This window comes from Neomonachus schauinslandi, chromosome 6, assembly GCF_002201575.2.
Source record: "Neomonachus schauinslandi chromosome 6, ASM220157v2, whole genome shotgun sequence".
NCBI lineage: Eukaryota > Metazoa > Chordata > Mammalia > Carnivora > Phocidae > Neomonachus > Neomonachus schauinslandi.
In genome coordinates, this window is record NC_058408.1 from 24,246,164 (window position 1) to 24,271,800 (window position 25,637).

Below are 25,637 nucleotides of genomic sequence, written 5' to 3' on the forward strand. Positions count from 1 at the left end.
TAAGATAATTAGGGAAACATATGGCCTGGCCATTAGAAGAAGTCAGGATAGTAACTACTTTTCAGGGGGACATGAATGGAAGGGGACAAGAGGGGGGCTCCTGGGATACTGGTAACATTCTTTTTTTTAATCTGGGTGCTAATTACATAGTTACTTTCAGCTTATAAAAATTCATTGAGCACTTTACAATATGTGCACTCTTCTAAGTATTTTAAACTTCCGTAAAAAGTCAACAGAAAAGAAAAAACCCTTGCAAAATATACAAAAGGATTAGGAAAAATACACATTTAGGGCCTACTACAGTGTATAATAGTGATAGCAGGCATTTTTATATAAGCATGTCATTATTGGTCTTATTATCATCATCCCAAGGAAAGTTTGGGGAGATCTAAGCCCTCTGAAGAGTGGCCAGAGAAGCCCTACACTCCCTGGGGATAAACCTTCCCCATCAATTTCATTTTAAGCTCTTTTTAGCCTGCACAGTGCTGTGTTTATAGTCTTCGCTAAAATACTTATTGACTGTGCGCTTTCCCAGTTTGGAGTCGTATTCAGACACAGGCTGTATTTGGACACTTGTTTCTATCTACCGCACTCTCTTTCTCACCCTCCCCATTTTGCAGTTGTTGTGACGCAGCAGTCTCCTAACCATTCGTTGACTTACAAAGACAGCAGTAACATTACACCTTTGAATGTTCTACCTACAACACCTTGGGCTCTTTCAGAAAAGGCAGATAGATAGTTGAGAACGAGACACCAAAAAGGCAAACATATAAACGAACTGAAGGAAAAGAGTGCGGGCATCTTCGGGGGCACACACTCCCTCTGAGCTGAATCTTCCTAAGTCCAAAAAAGCCTAGACCACCCAGAGAGAAGCCCCAAGGAAGAGCACACAGATGCTGCTGACCTAAGTGTCACAGAAACCAAAGCTAAAACAGCACCAACGGCACTAGCTGCAAAGCTCCCCTCCGTGTTGGCTTTGGCAGCAAACCTGACGTCCCTTATCAGCAGAGATACCTTTGAAGTAGCTGGCAGCCTTCCATCCCCTACTCAAATAAGTTCAACTTCCCATCCTATTCTTTTCTCCAAAGAGGATCCCTTCATCAGATACGAGAGAATAAAGCTCAATTAATCAGAACAGATTTTTGCTGCCATCAAGACAAACTGGGCAACGGGAATAGTTGTCTATAAAGCTGATCACCACGTTGTTCATGATCATGTTATAACATGGAGGAAATCCAATCAATTGCAGACACTGAGTTCCACTGGAAGGAGGTGTAGGGTGGACCGGGGAAGAGAGGGCAGGGTAAATCAGTCAGCTACTCCTTCTCCCCAAGATGTCTCCAGGTTAAACTCTTTCTCAGAAGGGCAGAACACAACCATTGGAAGTCCATTCTTTCTCCATTCATTCAATCTACACTACCCACCAGGGACATTCGATTATACTGGCATTGTGGATCACTTCTCCTTTACTTATCATGACAACACCACCGCAGAACGTGCCTCCTTACAATATCCAGTCTTTTCACATATGTGAAGCAGCTGGACTCAAAGACTCTAGGAAATCCTGTCCCTATCTACTGGGGATAAACAGGTAGGTAGGTAACATGCACTGCTTTTAGTTTCGAACCCCCTTTATCCTTTTACCGCCAGACCCATTTCGTTGGGTTGAAATCTGAGTGGTCATGACAAGTCTCTTGTAACTGATCAACCAATGGGAAAGGACATCCGAAGACCCTAGAGAAAAGAATTCATTGTGCCCTATTACATTTCTTCCTCAGCACCCTTCCTGTATCTCCCACTTTCTGCAATGTGACTTACTTATCTGAATCCAGATTTACCCTTTGTCACCCTCCAAGAATAAAGTAGGGAAGCCACAATTGGTTGCCTAGATAAACCAGCCTAGATGTCTCAACATTGTTGCAGGGGCATAGACAGGATCTTATGGATTCAGATGTCCTCTATGTTTTTGGGTTTCCCCAAGACAGAAACCAGAATGCCTACAAGAATGGTTCTCAATCCTGGCTATATGCAAGAATCACCTAGACTCTATCCCAGAGACTGATTCAATTGCCCTGGGGTGCTATTTTTAAAATTATTTTTTAAATCAACTTTATTGAGACATACTTTACATACAATAAAATGTATGTATACATTTTAAGTGTACAAGTTTTGACAAATGCACACACTCATGTAACCACCACCATAATTAAGATTGTATGACATTTCCATAATCCCTCAGGTTCCCTTGTGTCCCTTTGCAGTCAACCCCTCATCCCACCCTGGCCCCAAAGTAATCACTGATTTGCTTTCTATCACTATAGATTAGAGCTATCTTTTCTAAAATTTCATATAAATGGGGGGCGCCTGGGTGGCTCAGTTGGTTAAGCGACTGCCTTCCGCTCAGGTCATGACCTGGGACTCCAAGTCCCAGGATCGAGTCCCACATCGGGCTCTCTGCTCAGCAGGGGGTCTGCTTCTCCCTCTGACCCTCCTCCCTCTTATGCTCTTTCTCTATCATTCTCTCTCTCAATAAATAAATAAAAATCTTTTTAAAAAATTTCATATAAATGGAAACATACAGAATGTATTCATTGTGTCTGGCTTCTTTTAATCAATATAATGTTTTTGGAGTTCGTCTACATTATTGCATTTATCAGCATTTTGTTTCTTTTTATTGCTGAGTAGTATTCATGTATGGATATATCACAATGTTTTCCCATTCATTTGTTGATGGATATTTGAGTTGTTTCCAGTTTTGACTATTACGAATATAATATGAGTCTCCTAAGGCAGTTATAACAAATTACTACAAAGTTGGTGACTTAAAGCAACATGCATTTATTCTCTTAAATTTTTTTTTTTATTTGCGGGCGCCTGGATGCCTCAGTGGGTTAAGCGTCAGACTCTTGGTTTCAGCTCAGGTCATGATCTCAAGGTCGTTGAGAGGAAGCTCCACATCAGGCTCCATTCTCAGTGTGGAGTCTGCTTGGGATTCTTTCCCCCTCCCTCCTTCTCCCCCTCTGCTCCTCCCCCTGCTTGCTCTCTCTCTCTCTAAAATAAAATAAAATCTTTAAAAAAATTTTTAATTTGTATTCAATTTATTTAAACCAAACAAACAAACAACACTTCACCCATTTCTCCCACCCCCATCCCCCTGCCTCTTGCAACCACCAATTTGTTCTCTGTATCTATAAGCTTTGGGTTTTTTGTTTTTGTTGATTCTACATATAAGAAAGATCACATGGCATTTGTCTTTCTCTGTCTTATTTCACTTAGCATAATGGCCTCGAGGTCCATCCATGTTGTTGCAAATGGCAGGATCTCATTCTTTTTTATGCCTGAATCATAATCCACTATATATACACTATAATTTCTTTATCCACTCATCCAATGATGGACACTTATGTGACTTCCATATCTTGGCTACAGCAAATAATGCTGCAATAAACATAGGGATGCAACTATCTTTTGGAATTAGTATTTTTGTTTTCTTTGGATAAACACTCAGAAGTGGAACTGCTGGATCATACAGTAGTCCTATTTTTAATTTCTATTCTCTTATAGTTCTGGAGGTCAGAGTCCAAAACCAATTTCACGGGGACAAAACTAACAGGGCTGCATTCCCACTGGAGGCTTTCGGGCAGAATCCGTTTCCTTGCCTTTTCCAGCTTCTAGAGCTGCATTCCTTGGCTCATGGCCTCTTCCTCCATCCTCAAAGCCAGTGGCCTAGCATCTTCTTTCTGTGACTCTGCTTTCCTCTACTTCCATCACGTAGCCTTCTTCTCTTTTGTCTGTAACTTCCCTCTACTTCCCTCTAATAAGGACACTCATGACTGCATTAGGGCCCACTTAGATAATGAAGCATGATATCCTCATTACAAGATCCACAAATTCACCATATGTGCAAAGTCTTTGTAAGGATAAGGTAAGTTCATGGGTTCCAGGTATTAGGACATGGACATCTTTGGGGAGACCATTACTCAGCCTACAACGAAAGCTATTATGAATAATCAGATACAAGTCTTTGTGTAGATATATACTTTTATATCTCTGGGGTAAATACCTACCAGTGGAATTGCTGGGTCATATGGTAAGTACATACTTAGCTTTATTAGAAACTGCGAAACTATTTTCCAAAGTGGTTGTACCATTCTACATTCTCACCAGCAACATATGAGAATTCCATCCATCCTAACACTTGTTGTTGTCAGTCTTTTTAATTTTAATCATTCTATTGAGTATGTAGCACATTCCTTATTGCTTTAATTTGCATTTTCCTAATGATTAATGATATTGAACATCTTTTCACGTGCTTATTGGCCATTTATATATCTTCTTAGTGAAGGGTTTATTAAAATCTTTTGCCTATTTTTAAAAATTTGGGTAGTTTGTCTTCTGATTATTGAGTTATGTATATCACAAATATATTCTCACAGTCTGTGATTTGTCTTTCATTTTCTTAACAATGTCTTTGCAAGAGCAAAGTCCAAGAATTGATGATGTCCAGTTTATCTTTTTTCTTTTATTGTTCATGCTTTTTACATCCCAAGAAATCTGTCTCACAAATCACAAAGATTTTTTTTTTTTTAAACTCCCACAATGACTCACACACAGGCAAAACTGAGAACTACTGAACTACTGGTCTACCAGGAATCTGACCCAACTTGCTCAATTTAACCTTTCTACCATGGAAACTTAGGGTACCAAACGCAAAACAAAAGAACAGTCAGCTGGAATACTGTAAAAAACAAACAAACAAAAAAGGATGCAACTGAGAGTCTTGGGACTTTCTGAATTGACTGGCTTCCAAGGCTAATGCACAACTAAGGGCTAGAAACAGTGAGCTGAAAAGCAAAGTCTGAGGTACTTTCGGTGTGTTCCAGCTAAGTGAAAGGAAGAAGGGAGAACAGGATTGTCCTCTCCCCTGTGGGAAAAGCACACCCAAGTTTACTTGGTTTAAATGAAAAAGTGGGAAAAATGATTTCTATTCTTGGTGGGATTCTTTAGAACACGTCTCTCACAGAGACGATGTGGAGCTGGAAGTCAAACTTGGTAGTGTTTGGCTCCTGATTTTGAAGGCACCACATTAAACAAATGAAGGTGGCAGCAATAATATTTGCCTAAACCTTGGTTCCAATAGGGGTTAGACAGACTGAGCTTTCATTACACGAAAGGAGATGTCAGGAGCACCAAATGAGCTCCATTTCCCCTGGAGTCCTAGACAAAGTGGGTCTGTTTCTAAGCTGTGAACAGGAGGCTACTTTCTCTAGATGTTATATTTAGCTAAAGGAATCTCCACCGGACTTCATGCAAAATGTAAAATATGTCCCAGGAGACATAACCACAAACCAGAGGGCCAGCAAGGAGCATCCCTTAAGGGGGTTCAGTAGTACAGAGGGGCCAATTGTGCAGCCACCCTGACATCCCCAAATTAGCTGAGTTAGCTGTGAGCCAGATTTTTGGCCAGTTCTCACATTTAATGAGTCTTTGTTTCCCCCTTACTAGCGATCCTGCCCCTGGAGAGAAAAACTTGCTGTCCTATTTCACTGTCAGCTTCCAAATGCTTGCCCAGACATCAGGTAGGAGAAACAACCCAATGTTGATGTTTAACACCTCCAAACCTTTTGAAGGCTTGTGTGCAAGAGAAAAGGTTAGGTTAATTCTGTAACTAAGTGAAATATCTGGGTTCAACAAAAAGAGTAGGAAAATACAGAACACCCTCTACTCTGCACACCATACCCCGAGTCCTAACACAGCATGTAGGAGGAAACCTCAAGTTCTAGAGTGAGATGAATGGATTTAAATACTAGCCTCACCTCATTTTTTGATTAATCTCCCTTAAGTTTCAGTTTCCTCCTTCATAAAATAGGGCTATTAATAGCAACTACTTCAGGGAATTATTGTAAAGATTAAGCATATAAAGTGTTTAATACTGTACCTAGCACATAAGGGTTCAAAAGATGTGGGTTTTGTTATCATAACCTTTGCTAGTGAATCATTAAGTTTTACAGAGTTTTTTAAAAAAGAATAAAAAAAGGAGGAGAACCCATGACTTTTGCTGGTGAGAAATAGACCCAAATTCACATAAAACTCAGGTGAATTTTCACAGGTGTCCATAGCCGAACCAGAAATAAAGGTATCTTTCCTAAAACCTGTGTCTCCAGAGAAATGTGGATTTCCCTGTTGCTGCTGGAACCGAATTTATAGGTAAAACAAAAGGTATAACTATTTTATACACTTGGATTCCTGTTTGGCATCTCTTGGTTGCTGGCCATTATAGATAAGAGAATCTGAAACACTGCTTCAGTCCTCAAGAAATTTGGTCTTTAACTGCCTAAGCTAGCCCCCTCTCCATACCCACACCCACTTTTATTTGTCTGTATCGTGAGGGCTCCAGTTTCCTTATCACAATTTAACAAAGGTCACCCAACAACCAGAATGAAGCCCCCAACACAGGATACCCTATATTGGGCATCACAGAATTCATCATAGAATTATAGTGTATTAGATTTTGAAGGCAGTGTGAAGATCACATAGGCCAAGCACTTTTTTTTTTTTTTTAACTTTAGGGAACTAAGGCACAGAAAGAAGTAATTGTCTAAGGTTTCGGAGTTGCTAGCAGAGTTGAGCCCAAGAGAAAGGGTTACTTGGAAGAGACCTCTGCTCTGATAGAGCAAAGCAAGCCCTGGGAAGCTTCATTTAACTGACAGTGTGGCCGGGCTCATTCCTTAGTTCTCTTATCTGATTACTGTATCTTAACCAGTGGGATTTCTAATTCTTCAAGTGCAACACACTTTAAACAAAAGGGAGTAAAAAATTAAGTTACGGAGACAGAATGCTTCTGTGCCCATTACTAGAAAGCAGAGAGGCTCTCACCCAGCCAAAACAGAATTAATTTACTCTTGTGATCAGCCAAGCCATCCTCTACCTTAGAATGCTCTGCCTACAATGGACCCCAGGGGAGAGAGAAAAGAGATTATTCATGCAGTGGGATAGTAAACATTGGCGATTCAGCAATCCTATGCATATCTCTAATAATAACTATAATTTAACTGATGAAAAGTTATAAAGATCAAGAGAAAGTCCTATGAGCTGCAACCATATAAAACAATATGAATAAATCTCACAAACATATGTGGAATGACAGAAACCCGACACAAAAGAGTATATACTGTATGATTCTATTTATATAAAGTATGAAACTAAGTAAAACTAATCTCTGCTGTTAAAAGTCAGGATAGTTGTTATCCTTGGGGGTTGGGACCACCCCTCCCAACCCCCTGAGGACTGGGAGGAAGCATGAGCGGAGTTTCTAGGGTACCGAAATCATGTTTCTTGATCTGGGCACTAGTTACCAGGTGTGTTCAGTTTGTAAAAATGCATGCAGCTATAGGCCCCATGATATGTGCCCCTTTCTTCAATAAAATGTAATATATAAAAAGTCCTGTGAGGAATGAGAAATTCTTCCCTACACCCCCAGCAAAGCAATGCACAGTTTACGGAGATCAACTCTGAGACCACGGCTAGGAATATCACTCACGGGCAGATTTTCTTTCCGGAGGGTAAAGAGCCCTGAGCCATGCACTTGGGCTCTTGGTGAAATGTGAGTAGTACTTGAGGAACCAGAAGCATCCGTGGCTTTGATAAGCGGCTGCCTTCAGCATATACATCTCTGATCTGGAAGGGTCGTAACACTCCTGAGCGTGGCTCTTCTCTAATCTTCTAAAGCTGGGAAAAAAGGTAGCTGAGAGCTTGGCTGAAGTCCAGATAGCTGAATATCCCTCACAGAAGTTTTTTTCCCAGATGAACAGAGAAAATGAAGGAGGAAATGATCAGTCAGCCCCTGTCCTTCTAGAGATAATCTAAGTGGCTGTCAAGGTCACACAGAAGAGCTGAAGTGGCATCTGATTACTGTCAAGGTTCTACCTAAATAGGCTTAATTTTTTTTTCTAATAAAAGCTATATATTTAAGGAGTAAGACATTATGATTTGATACAGATGTATACATGGTGAAATGATTACTACAGTCAAGCCAATGAACAGACCACCTCACACGGTTACCTGTGTGTGTGTGTGTGTGTGTGTGTGTGTGTGTGTGTGTGTGTGAAAAGAGCATGGGAAACCTACTCTCTAGCGTATTTCCAGTATTCAGTACAGTATTAACTACAGTCGTTCATTTTAGCCACATCCATACACCACCAAGGATTGCAGAATAATTCAGACGAATAACTAGGAAGCTAGAACAGATGCTAGAAACCATGAGGAAATGGTGAAAAGTACCTTTACCCCTAAATGAAGTATGGCCCCAACCACAGCGCAGCCAGGCCACTAAAAATAGTTGGTGAACTCCGGGAGGAGCTCTTTTTCTCTTCCTTTTTTTCATTGTCAGATGCTTTTTACTCTTCATATCCTGTCTCTAAGACACAGGAAAAGCCCCTACACAGATGCGTTATGTAGATGGAATATTCTAAATCAGTTCTTTTTTTCATGCTGGTGTAAACAGAAGAAACTGCGTTCTAACTCCAGACCTACTGAAATCTGGAAAACTTCCTAATGTTAAGAATTGGCAAACTGGCTACTATTGACCACAGTCCTGTTTACTGAAGTCCTTTCTCTCCCAGCCTCAGATTTTACCCCTGGATTTTGTCAAATGAAAACCAATGAATTTCCTATATATGAAACCAATGAAATAGCCCTATATACCCTCTTTATACCTAGAACTTGTAGGAAGATTATTCGCCTTCTGAAAGGTCTTCTGGGGATACCAGAGCTTGAATGTTAGACATGGTCCATTACGTTCAATGGTTGGGGCTTTTGCCACCATTTGTAACCAAAAGTCATGAATCAGTGACTCCACCGAGAGCTCAGGTTGAGAGAGCTTAGAAAAGAGGTTCCTTAGTTTCCAAGAGACTATTTCCACCACTGACAGGTAAGGTCAATTTTACATAAGTTTCTTAAGATTACCACAATTTATTTTGAGTTTTTCCTCGGTCAGATTTTTCAACTTACATCCAAGGAATTGTGACAAACAATTGAGCTTCAGAAAGCATTCAGGGACCCAAAGACCAAGATATGTCATGATAAGAAGAACCAAATTCATGAGTTCACCCTGACCAAGATGAGCGCTTAGAAAGAAAACTAAACTAAATCATAAACATACATGAACTACAAGAGGAAAACCTGAAATGACACTGAAGGTCCCCAAATCTCAACAGCTTCACAAATCACTCAAGGAAATCAAGCAAACACTGTCGTAACTAAAACATGCAGATTATGAATTATGTTGCCAGTGGTGGGGTTGTACCTTGCAAACGGTTACTCTCCCAGGGCTACTATTAATTCAACTCAGAAAGGAAGAAAAGAATGACTATTCAGTATTTTTTCTCCACAAGATCGTGGTAGGGAATGACCAATGGAAAGCCTTTTAACTAGGCCAATACAATAGTCTTTCTCTTATTTACAAGATGGTATTATTGCTCCACCCAAGTATCCCTGTGCCTAGAAATAGCTATATACCTTTTTAAAGAGTCTTCCTGAGTCCTCACTGACTTGAACAAATCGAGGAATGATATTATTCAGGTAGATGTCACTCAGGGTGGTGTGGTCCCTGCTCTCCCGCTTCACCTGGTTTAAGAGGAGATTCCAGCAGTTGACTGGAGAGAGAACATTCTGATCCTTCCTGCAGAGAAACAGCAAGAAAAAAAAAAAAAAATCAGTGTCAGTGAGTAGCCAGGGCCAACAGCTAAGAACACAATCCATGTCATAAAATCACAGTGATCAAAGCCAAGCCAGAAATAGATACCTTTCCTGAAGCCTACACCTCTAGTTTTCTCTATCTAAAAACTCAGTGGAGAAAACAAGAATAATGAGAAGAGAAGAAGAGGGACGAGAGAGGAAGAGGGTAAGAGAAGAAAGAGGAGAAGCAGGATTATCTGTTGAGCATCTATTACATTCTAGGAACTTAGTAAATGTTTTATATGCACTATCGCATAAGTTTCATCATTTCCCTGCAAGGAAAGAACAACGTTATCCCCATTTTACTAATTAGAAAATTGAAACTCAGGGAAGTTGTCACTTGCCCACAGCTAGTAAGAAGTCATAGAGACCGTAAGGAGTCAGGGACTAGAACCACACAGCTCTGTGTCACCTGACTAGGACAGGTCTAGGCTGACTCCAAAGTCCATAGCCTTAGCCACTAAGACATTTGGTTTGTGTCTAGGGTTGGAGACAAAACTTAGAGGTCTAGAGACAAAAATCACGAGAGCACTACAGACCACATCCCCACACAGTATTCATATTAGGATTCAGTGAAGACAACAACCTTCAAGGCCCTTGCCGTGAAAAAAAAAAAAAAAAAGGCCCTAAAACCTCTTCAGGCCCACAGAACACATCTAAGGAGATTTTCAGTTCATTGGTTGAGCCATTATGTCATGCCCCATATAACCAAGAGCACAAACCATACCCAAACACGTGTATTCCTAAAACTTCTACAGCCTGAGTGGAGCAGTGAAATGCCAAACCTAGGTGCTCATTTCTAATGAAAACACTGTGATCCAAAAGACTAGATTGATTATCTACTCAGTTCGCAGCCCTGGTTTAAGCAACAGAAAAAATTCTACATCTGCAAGCTGGATTTCTTTAAAAAGAGAAACCGAAAGTAGGGGTTGTTTGTTGTACTATTTATCAAGGGCTTACTGTGCACTTGGCACATAGCTGGGCCCTATACTCACGTTGTTTAACTTGAACCCTACGACAGCCTGAGGAAGGGCGTATTATTAATTAACCACATTCAGCAGATGTGGGAAGTTGACTGAGAAAAGTTAAAGATCTTGTTCAAGGTCACATAGCTAAAAGGTAGCAATGCTAGAATTCAAAACCAAGCCTTATAAGTGTAGAGAAGGGTCTTAATCATTGGGAAGAATCACTACCTGTTCACTTCTCTTCCCCCTCTTCCCTCCCTACAGTCAGACTCTTAATGCAAAGAGAGTGGACAGTGGCTCGGTTCTTGAGTCGCACTGCCTGCATTCAGAGCCGGAGGCTGTCAGCGGCTGTGATTTGTAGAGCAGGGAATTCAACTTTAGAAGGGGCTTTTCCAATTCTGTAATAAGGTAACAATTACCAACTAATCACGCCACACCTCCTCTGGCTTCAGAACACCCCAGACTATTATATCAAATATCTGTCTAACCAGCAGTAAGAAGCTACTTCAATCCAATGAATGCTAGAGTCCAAACTGAAACTGTTCTCTATCTGCCCCCACCCCCACCTCTGCCCCAGGCATCACACCCTTTTGCAGTCAGAATACCTAATACCTCTGTTCGGACCACTTCGGCAACATTATGTCCTCTTACTGTTCTAGGGAAATCGAAAGATTTTTATGGAAACAAATTTATAGAGATATATATATACACACACACACACACACTAATATATACACACACACACACACTAGCCGAGAGAGAGAGAGATACACATGTAATTAATCCATTCCCTTCAAAATGTTTAGCATCTGAAAAACAAACCCAAAAAAGCGAATAGGAAACAATCCTAAATTCAAAGCTGAGTACAGGCATTCAGTGACCTTTGGTGTTTTCACTGCAAGAAAACTTTCTAACGCATTCCAAATCAGTTTCAGTTATCAAATCCTAAATAACCGAATTTACATTTTTGTTGGGTGGCAAAGTATCCATGTCCTCAGTAAGCATGGAATATATCAGGCAATTACACTTGCTTTTTTAAAAGAGTAGATCTCACAAGATCTGAACTTGACAACAGCTCGGTCTGCTTCTTATGGGTGGACATGAGTTGGTTGTCTCTATTAGGTCTTTCCTTAGAGTGCTTCACACACATAAACATGGTACTACAACTCAATTTCACAAACGTATAAACGTTCGTATGTGAAATGAATAAAGTACAGTATTAGGGGCTTTTAATTGTAAAAGTGCTGATATCACAGTGCAGAGTGGGAGAGAAAGAAAGACCTGTAATATAGCAGAACATTAGTGGTATGAACAAAGGGCCAGCTAGCCCACAAATGTACACCGCAGATCACAAGTGGAGGCAGGAGAAGCAAAACCAATTGAATACCATGGAAGAGGATACAGAGCATAAATCCCAAGGGGACCCTCAGAAGAAAGGATGAGTAAACAAAAGTTAATAAAAAGGATGGACAGAAGTGGAAATCTTTTAAAATAAAAAGCCTTATGCCTTAAAACTAATAAATTTGTAAATATATTCAGAATTATATATTTATAATTAAATGAAGAGGTTCTAAAGTGGTAACACTTTTAGCGCATATCCTTCCATCCTTAGAGCAGGTGGTAGGATGGCTATTATTGGTTTCAGTGAGCAGGAGTTTTTAAAGTGTATTCTGAGAAACTCCAGAATTACAGAGAAACACATTTCAATTTCAAACAACTGTGACACATCCATTCAAATGAGCAACCTCCAGTTAATGTGAAAGGGATCCAGATTCCCTGCGGTTGACGCTATCACAATGTCTCATGGGCTGCTAGGCGAGCTTCATTCTGTGCGAACTCTGGAATAAAGAACCGATGTGTGTATCTGAACTTCTGAAAAATGTCCTGTTGGTTAGAACGGATGTTGCTCTGCACAGGTTTCATTTTTTTTTTTTTTAAGATTTATTTATTCATTTGAGAGAGCGAGAATGAGAGAGAGTACATGAGAGGGGGGAGGGCCAGAGGGAGAAGCAGGCTCCTCGCCGAGCAGCGAGCCCGATGTGGGACTCGATCCCAGGACTCCAGGATCGTGACCTGAGCCGAAGGCAGTTGTTTAACCAACTGAGCCACCCAGGCGCCCTCACAGGTTTCATTTTTAATTCAAGCCTGTGTGCCTCCTTAGGTAAAGCTGTGCAGGTGAGCTCATGATTTAACACACAGTGGCCAAGTTCAATTACATGCCACAGAAGGTTCAGGGGCCTAGGCTGGGTTCACGGTAGACCACGGTTGGGTAGTGAGAATGCTCAATACCATCCCATCATTATCAATTGTTTTTATATGCTTATTATACATTTTTGTGCTTCCCCAATAACATTTATGAAGGGGGATGGGAATAGGTGCTAGGTAATGTTAGTGATTCAACTTCAAAACAAAAATATCCTTTTTCAAGAGCCTAGGCCAATTTAAAACTATCTCAAAATTATAATCCATCTGTGTGAATCAGGATTTTCTTGATATTGGGCAACCCAAATCAGAACCAGAAATAACCTGGATGCTGAAACTGATATAAAACTGCAACTCTGATTCATAATCCTAATTTCAATATATTTTTTTAAAGATTTTATTTCTTTCTTTGACAGAGAGAGACACAGAGAGAGAGGGAACACAAGCAGGGGGCGTGGGAGAGGGAGAAGCAGGCTCCCCGCTGAGCAGGGAGCCCGATGTGGGGCTCCATCCCAGGACCCTGGGATCATGACCTTAGCTGAAGGCAGACGCTTAACCAACTGAGCCACCCAGTCGCCCCCCCTAATTTCAGTATTTTGGGGTCATGAACACAGCCTCATTGTTCTCACTGACTGACCCTGTAATGAGTACTCTTCATAAACTTGCACTTTAAAAGTGGATTTACACCAATAAAATACTGCTTTGGATCTGCTGTATGTATGGGGATTCTGTGCACAATTTTTATTTTAAAAAAGCCTTTCAAGATAGTATTAAACTCTGCTGTATGCTTCTCGTATGGGTCCCTACTCTCTTTTCCTATTACTGAAGTGTTTCAGGCAATATTTTTAGTTCTTTGAGTTTGTATGCTTTCTTGGACATATTCCTCCTTTCAACTGAGGTGTTTTAATTAATTCATTTATTTATTTTGGGGCAGTGGCGGAGCAGGAGAGGTGAAGGGCATGTAGTAGGAGGGGAATACACATATACCATATCGGCACTTTTCCCCGCCAACACGAACAAAGATGAAACACACTTCAGGCTGGAAAATAAGCAAGTCAACGAGACGTGATTTCATAGGGAGCATATGAAGGTTCTGCTAGAGTGGTTTCCTGCTTTAACAGCTTTGCAGCCTTATTTTATTTGGAGCTGCTGGAGCCAAGGGAACTTCGTTTGGTTAGAAGATTGAAATTTGTCTTTATATCTTTTCCATCTATCATTTGTTTGTACAGTTTCTTTACTTTCCCTGCCCCTGGAGTCAGGTTGTGTAATACTTGGGCATTTAAAGAAAAGGGTCTGCATCCCTTAGGAATGTACTGAACAGCTGCAAACCTCCTCAAACACTAATCCCTAAAAAGCAGACAAAATATCCAGAAGTATTTTTCTTACTTAACATTTTTTTCAGGAGGCAGATCAAGAAAACATAATACTGCACTTGAGAGGGAATGACTCTGGAGTCAAAAAAAGAAAGGAGGCCCAGAAAGTCACAAGCTGGCTATGCCCCCACAGAAGAGATTATCATTATAAATGCATCGAAAGGATAAACCTGCACAGCTGAATCATTAGCTTCAAATCCATTAGGCCAGTTTTTCTCCTTCAACTTTAGACTATTTATGGATGTTCAACAAAACTTAGCAGCAAATGCTCCAAGGGATTTCCCTACAATATCTCGGGTAAAGAGAGAACTCTAGAAAGGTCCGTGTTGGCCTCCCTATTACACTTCCCTTTTTTGCCATATCCCCTCTGTTCTGTTTCAGTTGTCTCCCCTGTAAGATGGACACGCGCCCCGTCGGTGTACGTCTCGCTCCCTAAAGATCTGCAAAACCTCACTGTAAAATCCCAGAAGGCCTCCTGGCCGAAGGTGCCGTTTAATGAAGAACTGCTGTGCTCACAGCTCTGCAGATGGGACACGTGACACAAGCTTGGCATTACCGGATGGCTGGAGCTTCTGCACTCTTCTACGGAGGTACGTTTCCTTTTGGGCCAATGGCCCCCACCTGCCCACCTACGGGGCTGTTGTGCGGCTAAAATGAGATGCTGAATGCAAAAGAATTACATCAGCAGTAAAGCACTGAACAAATGTGAAGAAATATTATTATTTTTATTTCCAAACAAACTGGGATCAGCTTTCGTCAATTTCCAACAGGCTCCTCACCAGGCCCTGGGTCAGGGCCAAGAGCGCAGCCTGCTGAAAATGCACAGCCCTTGGCCAAGAATGGTAGGGATAAGACAGCAGCAATCGGCAATTAACCAAGCAGCTGTATGTCTCTGGGAAGACGTGAGGGAGATACCAACGGGAGAGCAGAATTTAATCTTCCACTGTCCTTCCCCTACAGAACAATCACTCCTGCATTCCACACGGGGAACTGTGTGCTGAAGGAGACAGGAAGCAAGCCAAAGGGAACTCGGATCACCAGAGCCCGAGATGCTTCAGCCACTTCCTCTGAGCCCCTCTTTCTCAGAATTCCTATCAAACCTGCCAGTCCGACCACAGGGATGGCAAATATCAATCCATCTAAGAAAAATACGATTCCTCACGTTCAAAAATAGACACATATGTGATAAGAGACAAAACCCGAAATGAGTTAAATACATTCGATATGTTACTGAGTGGCCGACTATGAAGAGGATAGAAAAAAGACCAAAAAAAAAGAAAAACAACGGTACCTGCTTAATAAAAGGGATCATTTAGTGACAGTTGGACAGGGAACTAGTGACAAGCAGGGAGTCGGCTTTTTAAGCCTAAATTCCCTCCTGGCACCTTGATTAAAATGAAATGAACTGAGGCAGCCAAAGAGATTATTTTATTCAGATGAATGTTATTAGCCTTTCTGGCTTATTTTCTCTATTATGCATTTTGCTGATGCTGACAGAAGCAGACGGGCTGGATGGAGAGGCAAAGCTGCAGCGGATTTATGGTTTGACAGCACCATGCATAAAATCAGACCCTTGCTGACCCAGATAAGCCAGAGGATGGATGGGATTTGCTGGGGAAGGTGTTAAAAGAAGGAGGGGAGGAAAAAAAAAATCACCAAGGTGGGAAGTGACTTGAAAAAGATTCTGCCTGTAATGGTGGCCGCTGGTTGTGTGACCCAGGAGCTCGGTGGCAGGCTGGAGGCAGGTTTCCAAAGACAGCAGCAGGGTGGGAGGGGGCAGGCACACTTCTCGGGGCTTATCACAGGTCCGCTTCAGCTTTGCCGGCAGTGAGATGAGGGTAGGAGAGCTCCGAGACAGGAAAAGGGCCAAAGGCAAAAATGTATATTCTATGTATGGAGAAATGAGCTTTCACATTTTCAGGGACAAGTTCATCCCACAAATTGTCTTCAGGAGCGGAGACAGATGATTAGAAAGGATTCAAGCAGTGGTGTACCCACCTTCCTCAAAATAGCCTGAATTGTCCCCTATAATCAGGTTTGGGGGAAGTGCTGTATGGAAATGGCCTTCTTGTGGCTCTGGATTAGTTCCAGGGAGCCCGGCCACACCCCTGGGATCATGGCATGTCCACAAGCTGAGAGCTGAAGAATCTGCTTTGAAGTTGAGAACTGGACTGGCATCGTGTCTGACATCTTAATAACTATTTCCTGAATGATTATAGGACCAACGTGGCCCCCCCACCCCAGGTTAGGTCAGAGAACTGGGAGGGGTTCTCAAATCTGAGCCATCGTAGACCCTAACCAAAGATGTCTCCATCAATTTATGACAGGCAGGAGACTTTGCTTTCCCTTCAGCCATCCCCACCCCACCCCGTGTTCATGGCAGGGAGAGGGAGGCTGGAGATTCTTTTAATCACTCAAGACAGCTCTGTGGACCCCACTGAGACCAGACCCGGCAGCAGTGGAGGGTGTCTACACAAGATTTAAATCTCTGTCATTCAGATTTCTTGCCTAGATTTCTGACATCTTATGGTCCAGGTCCCTTCTCTAAAGTCTTATTTCATTCAATGAACAAATCGTGACTGAGTACTTCCTAGGTGCCAGGTACTGTTCTGAGCACTAGAGATAAAGGGAGCAACATTCTTGTTTCTGACCCGCTTCTCCCACGTTTGCAGAATCTCCTGGATCTAATACATGGTCTTCTTGCTCCTAGACTGTCCATGAGCCACAACCCACATCTTATCCTGGTCTCAATGCTCGTGTGTACACTGATCTGTTGTGGAACCCTGGTCTGGCTGACAAAGATCTGCCTGCCCAGCAGCCTTCTCTATGGCTTCTGCAGACCTGGGACCTTCCCTTTGTTTATACTTTCTGTCTTGCCACTAGTGTTCTCAGAACTATAGGGAGGTATAAACAAAGAGGGTACTAAACTCTCCCTGTGTAACTCTGGGTACAATCTAAATACTAGAGAACAAACACTATGCACCTCACCCCAATATAATCCATAGAACCAAAGGCCTAGAAATTCATTTATGTATTACATTTCCATCCTGAAAGCCCCCCAAAATAGGCTGTGATCATATCAAAAGGTGTGAGCTGACTAATTCACTTAAAACATCATAGCAAGAGAAAAAGACATAACAAAGGTATGATCGATGAGCAAGGAACAAAAAATATATGTTTCTCAGTTTTAGAAGATTTTATAACCATCTACATTATAGTTAACACATATCCCTTATATAAGAATTCCACAGAATAATCTGTGAATAACTCTACAATTATATCTTGTTTTTTCTTCTCTAGTTAATTAAGATGTCACCAGAAACCCCGTAAGTAATTACAGCACATGACAAACACACAGGAAAAAAAAAAAATATACGCAGATGTGTTAACAGATTTTTTGAATGAATGAAATCTTGGGAGATGACTGAGACAGACAGCCTGGCTCACCCCTGCTAGTTCACTCCAGAGAAATACCTGTCTGTGCCAAACTGGAATGACGTCACCCAAAATCCACACACTTATTTTCAAAGCAGTAACCACCACCTTGGGAGCAGGCATCTCCCTGGCACCAGGCATGAGCTGAGAAGCTTGATCTACGGCCAATAACTCCTGCCTGGCAAATGGTGCATAAGCATGCCAAGTACCAACAAGCCACTTGGGAAGAAAGGGTATCCCTAAGTTTCAGACCTCCCCCTCCCGAATACCTGTTAATGGGATAATGAGTTCCCTTACATGGCTCACAACAACAATGAAGAAGGAGGAATAAAGAAATAGCACTTGATTCTTTGAAACTACAGAGCTAAATGGACTGAAGTCTAAATAGTCATCGGATCAGCCTCATGCATTGCTATCAGTTCTCACGTGGTTTTTTTTTTTAAGATTTTATTTATTTATTCATGAGAGAGAGAGAAAGAGAGGCAGAGGCAGAGGGAAAAGCAGGCTCCCTGAGGAGCAGAGAGCCCAATGTGGGGCTCGATCCCAGGACCCGGGGATCACGACCTGAGCCGAAGGCAGATGCTTAACCGACTAAACCACCCAGGCACCCTCTCATGTGTTATTTTGATATTTATCTTGTCTTGTTGGAAGGAAGTCTCTTGAGGACAGGGTGTATTTTGGAATAGTCAATGAACATCTATCACCAAGAAATGGGCAGGTACCTAATCAGCAGTAACTACTGACAAATGCCACAATCACAGAAATCTTGTAAATGTTGAGCACAGTAAAACAATTCATGTAGTGAATAGTTTAGTATCTTCAGCCTCCATCAATGCTGCCAAACAACTGTGGTAGCATGTATTTGGGTGGTTACTGAGTGACTGAGTTTGTACACCCACCGGCTGTGTGCTCTAAATGACAGCACGTTATTAACCATGCCGACACTTTGCTGGCAAAATTTTAAAGGTTTGGGTGGAGTAAGAGATGCCCTGGTCAATTTCCAGGTTAGCAGGTGATTGAGTTCCACAGGTCTGTAAGGAATCCGGATGAACGACGGTACCCCGTCCCAGTGAGGTGGTACTCTGCAAAGCACCCTGAACCATGCCTCTGACCTAGAGCCTAGTCTTAGCTCTGCCACTTGCTACAGCCAGGTAATCTTGCATCAGCCACAGAGGCACTCTGGGCCTCAACATTTCTTTAGCCACTTAAAGAAATAAATGGGGACAGCAGAACCGCCCCGCCTAACTCACAAGGCTATTGTGAAGATCAAGTCAAACAAGGTGATGCCCATAAAAAAAAGTTCATAAACACTGAAGTGCTCTACATCTACACATCAGTATTGTCATCATTTGTTATTATTGTTATAACTATTATTATCACTTGACAGTCCATGCAATGGGTTCACACCCACAAAACAAAGTGGCTAGAGTCATGTCTGAAAAGACAAACAGGTCTCAAAATTCCCAGGCCTTACTACCCAAGCTTGCAATGAACTTGGCTTTATCAATTTTATACTTCATCGGGGCACTAAAGAGGAATATATTTTGTTGTTACTAACTTATCAGCTGGGTTCTCTGGAAACTTCCCAACTCGGTGACTCTCCTATGCCCAACCTAGAAGAGAATTTAGAAGAAAGACTTGTTCAAGTGCAGAGAGAAAAGCCAGAGGGTACAAAAAGTAGCATCATGGAATGTCAGATCTAGAAGAGACTTTCTAGGTGGTCTAGAGTCTAGACCTAACATCATTTTCTAAACGAGGAAACTGAGGCTCAGGTGGTAGAGCAGGGCAAGAACCTAGGTCTCCTGAGTAGCCATCATTTTCTCATTTCACGGTGATTGTTGGCTCTATTTCAACTAAAAAGCCCTTAGCATCTGTAGGGCCCTGGTGCTTAAAGAGTTAATGGACAATGCTCAGCTGCCCGAGCCCCGGAGCACAGAGCTATTCCAAGACAACACATAACCGGAATACCAAGGGTCCATGAACCCAGAGGGAACAAAACTGCTGGTGCTTAACGGCGCCGGAAAGCATGTTGACACACTGCATGTGGTTACACATGAAAGGCAAGTGACTAGGAAAAGCAGTTTTGAATCCCACCCCATTCTAATTTGGGACTGGCTCTGGGCACCTACTGAAGCCCTGGGCCACACCCCAGCTGCTCTGTAAAATGACCCTGGAGTTCCTTCCCTCTCTGCTCTGTGGCCTCAGTTAACTCCTTCTCTGCTTCCAGCAGAGCCAAAGCACTTCTTAGAACCAGAGGACTATCAAGGGAAATCAAGATCCAAGAGAGAAAAATCCATGGGGAGATTCTCGGTGTGGATTCAGATGATAGCCACTAATATCTGCCATCTCCAAGGGAGTGTGTGGCCTGAAGCCTTGAGCAGCCAGGCCCCTAAGTCTGAGGGTAGCTTAGAAGTGTGAGTCTCCAGGGCGCCTGGGTGGCTCAGTCGTTGAGCGTCTGCCTTCGGCTCAGGTCATGATCCCAGGGTCCTGGGATCGAGTCCCACATCGGGCTCCCTGCTCGGCGGGAGGCCTGCTTCTCCCTCTCCCACTCCCCCTGCTTGTGTTCCCGCTCTCGCTGTGTCTCTCTCTGTCAAATAAATAAATAAAAATCTTTAAAAAAAAAAAAAAAAGAAGTGTGAGTCTCCAGGACCCCCACATCACTGTGCATCAGAGTCACCTGCGGTGCTTTTTTAAAATATTGATTCTGGTGCTCCTCTGCCAGAGATTCTGCTTCCCTAGGGGTACAGTGATGCTCAGGAATCTGCATTTTATTTTATTTTTATTTTTTGAACGCTTTATTTATTTAAGTAATCTCTACACCCAATGTGGGGCTTGAACTCACAACCCTAAGATCAAGAGTTGCACCCTCCTCTGACGGAGCCAGCCAGGTACCCCAGGAATCTGCATTTTAAATACACATCCCAGGTAATATCATGCACACCAAAATTTTAAGAACCAATGCTCTTAAAGCAATGTTTTTCAAACCGGGATACAACCTATTCGTAGGGTTAATAAATCAATTTACCAGGTTACCACCCAGAATTCCGCAAAAAATGAAAGCAAAAACAGTGGGACATAGCAACACAGAACAAAGTAGAAAATATCAGAGTACAACACAGAGAGCAAAGACCTACAGGGATTGTTTTACAAAAATGCTGTTCTCAGTTATTTAAAAATACACCGTGAAATGTCTATACATGTGTGTATTCCAGCTTGTACTACAAAATATTTTTATAAGATCTTTTTTAGGGGTGATTACATATCCCAGATCCTTTTTGAGAAACTAAGAATTCTCTTCCAAGTATTCTCCAAAGAAAGGAGGGAAGGAGGGAGGGAGGGAAGTGTTCTGTACATACACACCGTAACATATGAGTCATGGGTCCCTGAACTTTGAGAAGCTCAAGCCCTGACGACTTCTCTTGAGGATACTCCTGACAGCAGCTTAGTACTCTGGTCAGGGTGGGCACCTGACAATTACTGGACTGCGCCAACAACTTTCTCCTGAAGCTCTGTAAATGACTACTAGTATCTGCCTAATGCACGTGTAAGGTAAGTGGCCCACCATGTTGATTCTCTTTCTCTCAGATTCAGGGCGAATAGAAATGTTGAAGTTCAACAGTGTTCCTCAGAACATTGGGAGAAAGCTGTTAGCAAATGGGAAGAATGAGGAGAGCAGTACTATGGGCACAACATCAGGGTTTCCCAAGGAACATGCTCCCTGTCTATAGCAGTGCAAGGGTAGGCTATGGGACTGGCGCCTTTCTGCACCCCTACCGATAACGTCAGCAGAGGAACATAAACTTTATTCCCAAGTTAGTGACTTCTTTGACCAGTAAATGCACACATATTTATAAACACAGAGACCCCAGCTTCATCTTCTCTCTATGGCCAAAAGGACAGAAATTCCTCAGCCCTTGATAGGAGATTCAAAAAAGGCACAGACAATGAGAAAAAGAGCAACAACCCAGCTTGATCCTCAACGTGGTCTCCTCCCAGTGGCTAAACCTACCTGCAAAAGAGAGAGGGAAATTGGGGGCAAAGGTTTTAGAAACCAGCCCCTGTCCAATAAGGCACATATAACGTGGAGAGGGGTCAGGAGAGATGGAGAAGTCGGGCAGGGAGGACTATTAAGAAGACAGAGAATCAAACCTCAAAACTATTCTAAAATTTTCTGATGCTTTTCAGTAACTTGTTTTCATGTGGTGGAAACTGGCACAGCATCTAGGATGCTTTGGGTCCATCTGTTTTTGAACTTAAGCTGAAGGCAAGATTCAGAACAGCTGGATTCAGCAGCACTGACCATGTTATATGTGTCTGGAGGAAAGAGAGAAATAGAATAAGTGTGTGGGAGATGGAGGAAGAGTTACATGGGGCAAAGGAAGGGGAATATGGAACCCATCCCCAGGCAGAGAGGAGACAATGGCCAGGTCAACATTGGTGCAAAAGAACTTTTAGAGAGGCCAGAGCATCTGAGCACAGAAAGCCAAGGAGAAGAAACAGTGGGGGCGTCAGAACAGGGAGCCAGCAAACAGGCCAGCAACGGGGCCAAAAATTCTGTAAGTCTGGCTATCAGTGAGCAGTATCCTGCAGCTTCACCTCCGAAGGACCAGATCCAGATCGTCCAACGTACAACATCAAGCATATTACATGAGTTGCTGGTCATCAGCCTAGAACTGAGATGAGAGGGGGACTCTTGATTCCCTAAATGCAAGAGAGGTGTTCATGGAGAACAGCAGGGAGAACATGAGAGAAAGTGGAGAGGGTCATAACCCATCCAGTGGCTTTCCCACAGTCACGGTGGGCCCAGCAATGAGGGGGAAATGGCCTGAAGATGGTCCTCAGTGTCCACCCTGTGTCTGGCCTATGGCCCCAGCACCGACTTCTGATAATGCCCTAAGTACATCTATGGATAAGCAGGTCTCTCACTTCTCCCAAGGCTGCTCAAACTCTACTCAAGAGAAAAGATTTGTTGGTGAGAAATGTCCATCAAGACCTCATTCTGAAGGGGAAAAAATACAATACAAACAGAAATAAATAAACCAAATGGTATTTCAAACCAGTAATATAACCACACTGAAGGTCTGGAGGTTGGAAGAGAAGGAACTGACAGCCAACTTTTTGAACCCTGTGTTTTGGTCCTTAAGGCTGGAAACAAACAAACAGACAGACAATACCCTCTAAACCCATATTAAAGTCTAGTTAGTAGTCGTCTTCTTCAGAGGCATGGGTTAGCCGTTCTGAAACCATCTTGTGTATATCCTAGGACTGAGCAATTAAATACATATATGACAGATAATGGGTGCCAGATTTCTCACTGTTCAGAGAACAGGGTTATAGATGTGGAAAAGGGAGAAAACAGAATAAAACATGTGGTGATGGATTGGAACTGAAGATATTGATGTGCCTTGTAGGCTTTACTAGAGATAAGCATATAGATAGACAGATAGAGAAGTATGTAGGTATACGCATGCATGCACACACACCTGTTTACTGCCTCTGTCTGCTGACAGGGACTATAAACAGTGGTAGTGTGGTAACAAAGAGCACACCTAGTATCCGTGGTTTCCAAATACCATTCACCATTAACAGGATCCAGGGCTCTTGGAAGAAAGGGCTTCTAAAGTGAAGCAAGGAAAGTACAAGATGAGGCTAGAACAACTTTTTGTGCCAGAAAGTTGAATGGTGGGGACACGTCAAAAGGACACAGGAACCAGCTTGAAGGGGCTCCACTAGCCGAGCCTGGAATGAACATCAAAATAAATAAACGTAGAAGGATTATAACCTATTAGGGGCACCCGGGTGGCTCAGTCGGCTAAGCGTTTGCCTTCGGCTCTGGTCATGATCCTGGAGTCCCTGGATGGAGCCCGGTGTCGGGCTCCCTGCTCAGCGGGGAGTCTGCTTCTGCCTCCCCTCCCCAGCCCCTGCTCCTGCTCTCTCACTCACTCTCTCAAATAAATAAATAAACTCCTTAAAAAAAAGGGGGGGGGATTATAATCTGTTGAATAAAAGCAGAATCCATGAGTCCAAATTGATATACACAAATAACTAGACAAATACCTGGGGGAGATGGAGAAGTTCTTCCTTACAGCAGAATCCCAACAGATAAATGTAGAAAAAAATGATGGAGACTAGGAAAATTACCATTTGGTAACCATCATCATAATAACTGATTCAAGCGAGAATCATCACCACATGTTACAACTGATAGGTGGAAGTTTTGAAGAACAATATGATATTTACATGGTCTCAAAGCATCTCTCCAAAATCATGCATTAATTACAAAGCATAAACTAGAATAACTTTATGGTAGAGAAATCTGGCAGACACCACCCTAAGCAAATGATCAAAGTTAACATCACCAATAGTGGGAAATCATCAGCCAGTGACTCCTGATATAATGCACTGAGAATATAACATCACTCCAATGGTATTCCCGTCCAAAGCACATGACCTAAATGTAATCATAAAGAAATACCGGACATTATCAGAGACACCAAATTAGGAGACATTCTACAAAATAACTGAGCTGAATGCTCCCCACATGGACTACAATGAAAGAACTGGAAACCCATTCCACATCAAAGGAAACTAAAGAGTCAAGGCAACTGAATGAAATGCATAATCCTGGCCCTTCTTTGGCCAAAAAGAAAATTTGGGGAACAAATGATAAATCTAAATGTCTGTGGATTATATAATATTATTCTGTCAATATTTATACCCTGATTTTGATCACTGTACTGGTCATTATGTCATAGAACTACCTTATTTTAAGTGAATACACATTGGAGTATGTGGAGGTAGAGGGGCATCATGTCTGCAAATTATGCTCAAGTGTTTCAGAAAAAAAATATGTATGTGCGTGAGTTGGGTATGGAGAGAAAAAGAAGTAGAAAGCAAATGTAGTAATATGTTAACACTTTCAGACAAACTGGATAAATGACAGAAATTCTCCGACCATTCTTGCAACTTTTCTGTAAGTCTAAAATGATACCAAAAGCAATGTTTAAAGATCCCATTCTGGACAAAAGTGAAAAGAAATCCTTTCTCCCATCTCTCCTTTGGCACTAAATATATGCTACTTTGTGTTATCTTTTTTTCATATAAACCTCCTGTCTTCCACATGACACAATGAGCCTCCAGAGGGCAGAAGCTGGGTTCTATACCGCTCTATGACCCCGGCACCTGCCGCAACCCGTCAGTCATTACTGATTATGAAGATGAAGCCAAGTGTTTATGACCAAATCACATAAAATATGGGTGACTTAAAGGGTCACTCAACAATTCTGGCTCCTCAACCTTGAACTCTTCACCTTCTCAGAACACACACGCACAACCTTAAAATATTTCACATTAAATGAGAACCTCCATGAGAACAGTGGCTTATTCTTTTGTGTGTATTTAATTCCTAGCATAGCCCTTGGTGTAGACTAAGGGCTGAATAAACGTATAAATTGCTGAAATGTACAGGTGAACCTCACTTAACAGGACTGGTGTTCACCAAAACTTTCTATGTTAATGAACAAAAGGGCCAGGAGTGCATTTGTTTTCCAGAAGAAAGAAAAGCACAAGGATGTTCTTAAGCCCCCAAAATAATAAGTGAGCTTATCAAAGATTTTCAAGCCAATATTTCTGACTAGAGTGGCTTGAAAACTGGCCCAGACCTGATAAATTGCTTTTTTCGTTTGATTAAAGGTGGGAACTTTTCTAAAGTCTTCTCTAATTTGGAAACAAGAAAGCCTACTAAAGATGTATTATAGGGGTACCTGGCTGGCTCAGCCAGTGGAGGGTGCAACTTTTGATCTCGGGGTCGTGAGTTCAAGCCCCCCACATAGAGCTTACTTGAGAGAGAGAGAGAGAGAGAGAGAGAGAGAGAGAGAGAGAAAGAAAGAAAGAAAGAAAGAAAGAAAGAAAGAAAGAAAGAAAGAAA

At 42.1% G+C, this 25,637-nt stretch overlaps 1 protein-coding gene across 2 annotated transcripts in view; it reads right to left on the reverse strand.

Moving 5' to 3' along the window:
- SRGAP2 (SLIT-ROBO Rho GTPase activating protein 2) overlaps positions 1–25,637 on the reverse strand; it is a 225,494-nt gene that overhangs the window by 102,647 nt on the left and 97,210 nt on the right. For both annotated transcript variants that reach the window (XM_021686556.2, XM_021686555.2), the window contains exon 3: positions 9,517–9,679. In XM_021686556.2, the coding sequence (XP_021542231.1) occupies positions 9,517–9,679 (163 nt within the window). The remainder of the gene's footprint in view (positions 1–9,516; positions 9,680–25,637) is intronic.